The sequence below is a fragment of the Anopheles cruzii genome, unplaced genomic scaffold (genome assembly GCF_943734635.1).
Source record: "Anopheles cruzii unplaced genomic scaffold, idAnoCruzAS_RS32_06 scaffold01052_ctg1, whole genome shotgun sequence".
NCBI classification, from domain to species: domain Eukaryota; kingdom Metazoa; phylum Arthropoda; class Insecta; order Diptera; family Culicidae; genus Anopheles; species Anopheles cruzii.
In genome coordinates, this window is record NW_026454637.1 from 1 (window position 1) to 7051 (window position 7051).

Consider the following 7051-nt stretch of genomic DNA (forward strand, 5'->3'; position numbering starts at 1 on the left):
GGAACGGTGGTCGATCGGCACCGTATCGAGCAGGTCGAACCGATGGTGCAGGACGAGGAGGACAACATTTTTGCCGATCACATGCTGAGCAACTTTCTGTGCAAGTACGACGAAAACGGGACCGGCGGGCGGACGACGAACTTGATCAAGAAATCCAAGAACGATTCATACCAAACCATGAACCTCAAGCTGAACGTGCTGCTGCTGGAGGGCTTTCTTATCTTCAACCATCCGATCACGCTCGATCTGTGCAGCGTCAAGTTCCACATCCATCTGCCGTACGAAAAGTGTTACGCGCGCCGATCGCAGCGCGTGTACGATCCGCCCGACGTGGTCGGGTACTTCGAGATGTTCGTGTGGCCGATGTACGAGAAGCATTACAAGGAGTTTAGGGACCGGAAGGACGTCTACGTGCTGAACGGGGAGATTCCGCAGGAAAACCTCTTCAACTACGTACTAAACTGCGTCAAAGATTTATTGTAAGGCGCAGCGATAAGGTTAGGATTAAACAGAGCGACCAGTACAAGCGCGATCGCCACCGCGATCGCGATGTATCACGATTCCAGTAACGGGTTAATGAGTTCCTTAAGCATAAGACACATACACACAGACACACACTGTAGGCCGCGTCGGGTGGCCGAATTGGAGCCGAGTTTTGGGCCAAGCTATTGTAGAGATCTTATGATTAGATGACGATGCTACGCCACCCGTGGCCGGGCGTGTATCCGAGAACGGTAAACGGTGTGTCGTGTGTTTGTTCCTCACCATCCAACATCCGAACCAACGATCGGCCACGTTGATCTGCTAATTTCACTTTCCGATTTGAGGTGATCCATCAATCAGCCGTCGCAAATTGGCGCCGGGAGTCGTATCTCCCGTGCCCGGTTCGAAATCTGATATGTAAATAACTTTCTCGTTCGTTCACCAACAGGCAACGGCTGGCAGTGTGTCGAAAGGAAAGAAACCACCGTGAACCCGTATCGCCGGGTGGGCGCATCAGCTTTCGGGGATTTTGTTGATTTCTCTCGCGCTGTGCGTTCGCCAAAAACCGTTTTCTCAAATCCGCAGCCGTGCACGCGTATTAGCGCGTATGTGACGATCGCACCAAGCGGATGACCACGGTCGCCAGCGGAACCGGTTTATTTTTTCGGTGAGCGGTAATGAGGCTCCTGCGGTGACGGAAGGTGAGCAGCGAGGTGATAAGTACGGCACAAGCGGACATCGGGCCGATTCATTCATGTGGTACAAAGTGTGCACAAAGATGGTTGATCCGAGTTTACCGATTTATTCGCGTACTTTACGCAATTGCCCCGGCATGCCGATGAAAGGTTAAGGAAAGTATTGTCGGATTGGATAAGGATGGTTGATTTTATGCCAGTGTTTATTGTGAAAACCGAATCAAGCGTATTAACTTTTGAAGAAAGCCATCTCAGAATGCGCTTCTGTCTGGCGCTACAGTATGTAATTCTCAACTTTCAGCATTTTGCGGGTTTTCAAAATGCCTAATTTGAGAAAAGAGAAAAAAAAACTTAAATAACCGGAATTATTTGGCACCAGCCTGTAAGTCGTCGATGAAAGTCGAAATGAAATCGAAAGTTGGTGCGATTCGGCGAAGCGGATTTCTTCCCGGGGGCACCCACGGGTGATCCACGAAATGTTTAATTCATTGCGCTCGAGTAGTCAGAGGACCCCAGGAGGAAAAGGCACCAAATTTATAAGGTTTTAGCATTAAGAAAACCAAAACTTGACTACAAATGGCGATCGACGGGTCGAACCGTTCGTAAATGCGGTTGGCCATTGGATTTTGGCTAATTTTGGTACCTTGCGTAAAACGGAAGTGAACTTTCGTAGGGCATTCACCTCGCCCGGTCAACTTTCGTGTACCCGTGGTGAAATAGCAGCCCTCACCAGGAGTGATAATATCATATTACTTCGACGAACGACCAACGGGATCCCGATGAGTGGTGTCATTAAATTGATCGAAACATTGTGGGCCTGTCTTCAGGCCTGACGCATCCCGCACTGTACGTACGTACTTTGCAGCACGTCGAGCGGGATGCCGAGAGCTGCAGCCCTCATTAAAGTTTGACTTCTGTCGACTGGCCAGCGCAATTAAAAACCCGGCCCGGCCCGACGAACCGGGAGGCTCGCTCCTAATTGTTAGGCATTTTATTCTGCCGGTCCCGACTTCGGCCTAGAATGGTGTGTCCTGGGGGTGGTGGTGAACGTGGCAGCCCGGGACAGCCGTTGATTGACAAGCGTAATAAAATGCTGCTTTATCGTCCATCGTAACGCGCGAGCGCTCGATGGTGGTGCTCCGGGACGTGCAGAGCAATGCACCGGGCAACGAGGTTCGTATCGGGCCATGTATTTGCCCACATAAATCTCCATCTCATCAGCAAGGAACCACCCCACGGCAGTGTTCTTCCTCCCCACCATGTAAGCCGTGCCGTGTGCGTATGACACGTGTCGGGTAACACCTTCCACCCGCGGGCCGCGTCGTGGCAGGTTTTTAATCAACTAGCAAATAGCCTGACACCGAACAAACCGATGTCTTCGCGGGGTGCTTGCAGTTGCCACCAGCCAGCCACCTCTTCTCTGGAGCCTTTGGAGGTTAAGAATCGTGTCGTGCAGAATCGTCTGCGCTCGCGGCGTGCGAAAAAGTGACCGCGCGAAGAAGAACGAGCCCACAACGCCAGCCACAGGTTCATTAACTTACTCCTATAAATCTCCGGCTGCGAAATCCTCTTGCCGAGCCCCTGCCCCGGCCCGTCCGGCTCGTTTCCGCTCCGTTCTCCGTTCGGCCAATTATATTATTATGTGATCGCGCGAGCAATGGCCGAGCGGGACAGTCTGGGTCCTGGTCCTGGCTGGTGGTGGCGGGTGGGCGGGAAGGAACAAACAGCGCACAATCAACCGCACCTTTTCCGATCGGTTCGGTCGATCGTCCACTGAGATTGTGCCCATCGGGCGATGCTTCCCGATGCCGATGCTCTCGGGGTCCGGGGCCGGGCCCGGGAGTGTAAGGCCGGGCGCCGTCTTGAGGTGTTATGTGTGTGCAAGGTAGGGTCGAAGGCAGCGAAGATATAATTTACTAGCCGGACCAGGGGGCAAAGGGCCGACGCGATGTGCTACAGTTGGGTCTCCGCTGCTTTCGCCACTTATTCGTTCGGCTTTCGGAAAGTATTGCAACCTGGCGAGGCAAGAGCAACAGCAAAGCAAATATTTAAACTAAAAGTTTTGCACATAATTTAACACATGACCAGCACAAAAAGTGCAAAAGCAAAAATTTCCAAACCATGAGGCATAATACCAATTTGTGAATAAAGTGAACATAGGAAAGTTCTTAAGTTTACAGTTGAAGAGGTCCAAATCACAAGTTAAAGAAGTGTGAAGCGTTAGCCATACAAACCTCTAGTTTGTAGCTTTAAAACAAAATACAAAATATAAAGATAAGAATTAGTATGAAAATATTATAATCTTGATCGAAACGAATGTAAACAAGAAAACCTGGTAAAATATTCGGAAATATTCTACAACAAACTTTTGGGAAGTCTGTCTTTTGAGGGACGTCACCGCAAAGTTGAAATGAGGTCATGTTATAGATTCGATACAATCCTTTAGCGCGTAACCTTTACAATAATCGTTTAGTTTCGCTTCGTCTTCCTTTAAATTTGACTGATCCGACCCCCTTGGGTGCCGAACCTTTTTGACTCAACCCTTTTACATGCTCATGGTAGTTTAGAAAACTGTTTTTAAATTGTTTCCAAACCTTAGATGCCATCAAAAAGGGTTGTGCTTGGATGCCTGGAAGGCAATTATTTAGTCGACCGCCGAAAGAATGATGGTTGGTTGGTTGGCTTAGGTTGCCATGCTACCTTTGATTGAACTCTCCAGCCCAGCGACAAGCGACCGCAAAGAAACCCAGCAGACCCTTTCGTTTGAGGGTTGCACTTTCGTTGCACTTGAACTTGACCTTGACCGGAGGCGATCGCCAATCGCGCTCGGCGATCGGCTACCTTAACCGGGCACCAACGCCCAAACATGGCCCGCTGGTTGGGCCAACTGCCTGGAAGAAGCAGAAGACCGACCCGACCCACCAGCGTCCGGGCGTGTGCGTCAATGTGCAATGTCCAGGTCCGAGCGGCCGAGCATCATTCCGGAGGCAACGACGGACGGATAGGGGGGGAATCAATTTATTGTAGCCGCAGTCGGCGAACCGGGCCCTAATGGCCGCCAGTTATGTGGCCGTAGAAGGAAGGAAAGCTGCGAAAATGGACACGGTCGGGTCGAGAAAATGATCGTGTCGGAGTTGGCGCACCGCGCACCGAAGGTGGACACCAACCCGGGGGCCCCGAACGGATGACACGTTCGCGCAATTATCCGTGTGTTCTGTTTCGCGCTGTCGTTATAATTTCTAAGATCGTGCAGACGATAAATTAGCGGTGACCGCGTCCTGCGGGCCCCCGCCAGCCGCACGATCCCCGATCGAAACACATAATTTAAGAATTTTTCAAACATTTTATTATTTTTTTTCCCATTTCTTTTTCTTTCTACTTCGTTTCCCTTGCTCTTTAGCGCTCGCTCTCTCTCTCTCTCTCATTCTGTGTCCGCACCGGGCTGACACTCGCTCTGCGTTATGCAATGCGATCTTCAACTGCGCCCTGAAAATGTGTGTTTTGTCTTCGCCTCGTGTTTCTGCTGCTGCTGTTTCCCTTCTCTTTTTCTTCTCATTTCGCGATCTTCCGATCCTCGGATCCTCGCTCGCGGTGAGAATCACAATGCAATAAATTAAAAAAAAAGAAAGAAGTATGTTATATGCGTATTCCTCCGAGACTCCTCCGGTGCCCAGCTCCAGCTTGTTGTGGCGATGTGTTTAAATAAATAAGTTGGGAAAACCGAAAACGCCGGCGAACCGGGTCGGCCGCGGCCTCCTCCCGGAGATTCGAATTTTAAAATTTATAAAAGATGTTTCCTTTGCAAAATTAAAGGGACATTCCTCGAATATGGCCTCATCCGGTACGGTGTCTGAGTTTTGTGTGTGTGAGGGGGGGTTGGTCTGTGTGTTGGGATCTTAAAAGCTATCGGCTACGGATTAGGCGGACTCGGCTTCCTGCTGGACGCCGGTGTCGCTGGCGGGCGCGGCGGTGGCACCCTCCGACTGGGTGGCCGGGCTGGCCGTGCTTGGCCGGAAGAGGTTCTGGACACCCTGGACGATGTTCTGGATCGGATTGAGCGGCTGCGGCTGTTGCTGCTCGGAGTTGGTGGCCGGCCGGTTGAAGACCGACCCGACCGCGTTCTGGACCTGCTGGATGATGTTGGGCCGGGTGGTCGACTCGGCCTCGGCGGCGGCGGCGTTGGCGCTGGCGGCGTTCGGGTTGAAAAAGTTCTGCACGTTCTGGGCGAGCTGCTGGACGAGATTGGGGGCGGCGGTGGTGGCGGCGGCCGGTTCGTCCTGGGCGGGCTCGGCTCCGGCTTCAGCGGCCGGAGCGGCGGCGGCGGCTGGGGCGCTCGACGGACGATTCAGGACCTGGCCGAGGGGTGTACCTTGGATGAAGTTGTTGACGGGTTGAATGATCTGCTGGAGAAGATTGGGACGGGTGGTGGTCGAGGAGCTGGCCGGCTCCTGGCGTACCTCGTTTCCGCGCAGCGCCTGGTGTGGCTCGGCCTCCACCTCCTTGACGGGCGCCAGGTCCTCGGCGATCGGCACCACCGACTTCAGCGCTGGCCCGGCCACCGCGGCCACTTCCTCGGCAGCCACCTTCTCCGGCGCTTCCAGCTTCTCGACGGTCTCGGCCACCGGTTCCGGAACGGCCGGGACACTCTTGACGACGGGCACCACCACGTCCTCAGTCTTCTTCTCTTCCTTCTCCTCGGTTGCGACGGCGGCGACGACGACGGCCGGCTCGTTGACGGCTTCGACGGGTGCGGCCTGACGGAGCGATTCCACCGCCGGCACGACCTTCTCGACCTCGGCTACCGCCGGGGCCTCCGCTACCTTCTCAGCCACCGCCAGCGCGACCGGCTCCTCAACCGGAACCACCGGAGCAACGGATCGGAGCGATTCGACCGCCGGCACCACTTTCTCCTCGGCCACGGCGGGCTTCGTGACCTCGGCGAGCACCTTCTCTTCGACCTTCTCGGCGGCAACGACGGCGGGTTCGGACTTGACGGCCGGGACTGGCTCGGGAAGGGCAGACCGGAGCGACTCAACCGGAGCGACCTGCTCCGGCTCGGCGGGCAAGACAGCGGCGGCGGCGGCAGCAAGTGGTTCCTGAGCGAGCGCTACGGGTTCCTTCTCCTCGACCGGAAGCACGGACTTTACCTGGGCCAGGGTTACCTCTTTTTTCGGTTCCTCCTCCTCCTTCGTCGCCAGCGACTCGACCACGACGGCGACGGGCTCGGCCACTTCGACGACCGGTTCGACCGACTTCAGCGACTCGACGGGCGCCACCTCGACGTCCTTCACGGCGGGCACATCCGCTGGGGCAGCACTCTCTTCGGTCGCCTTCACCTCCAACAGCACCTCCGGGACGGTCTTAACGGCGGGCACGGCAACGGCGGCGGCGGCCACGGGTTGGGCTTCCTCGACCGGAGCGGCTACGACCGGCAACTCGACGCTACGCAGCGCTTCGACTGGCTCGACCTCGCTCACGGCCACGGCCGCTTCCTGGGCTTCCTGTGGGACGACGGCGACGACGGCCACGGGTTCGGCCACCTCCTGCGCCGGTTCCACGCTGCGCAGCGACTCGACGGCGGCGGGCAAACTCTCGGCAACGGCAACCACTGCGACGGCGGGTTCGGCTGGCTTCTGTTCGCTCTCCAACAGGACGGCCACGGGCTCCTCGGCCACGGCGACGGCCTTCAGCTGGGCGGCGGCGGGTTGTTCGGCGGCCACTACCGCCTGCTCGACGGCGCGCACCACCTCGCTCTCGGGGACGGCCGGATCGGCCAGTGCTTCGACGGCCAAGACAGTGGCAACGGGTTCGGCCGCCTGCACCGGTTCCGCCAGGACGGCTTGCGCCGGCTCCACCGCGAGCACCTTCTCCTC

At 55.7% G+C, this 7051-nt stretch overlaps 2 protein-coding genes across 2 annotated transcripts; one reads left to right on the forward strand and one right to left on the reverse strand.

Moving 5' to 3' along the window:
• Positions 1–3: 3 nt before the first annotated feature.
• On the forward strand, positions 4–714 carry LOC128276374 (nicotinamide riboside kinase 1-like; the record flags this gene model as incomplete). Its single annotated transcript, XM_053014839.1, has 1 exon — positions 4–714. A coding segment is annotated over one exon (480 nt), but the record flags the coding sequence as incomplete, so codon positions are not given.
• Positions 715–5095: 4381 nt separating this feature from the next.
• Positions 5096–6994, reverse strand: LOC128276375 (20-hydroxyecdysone protein-like; the record flags this gene model as incomplete). Its single annotated transcript, XM_053014840.1, has 1 exon — positions 5096–6994. A coding segment is annotated over one exon (1899 nt), but the record flags the coding sequence as incomplete, so codon positions are not given.
• Positions 6995–7051: the final 57 nt, after the last annotated feature.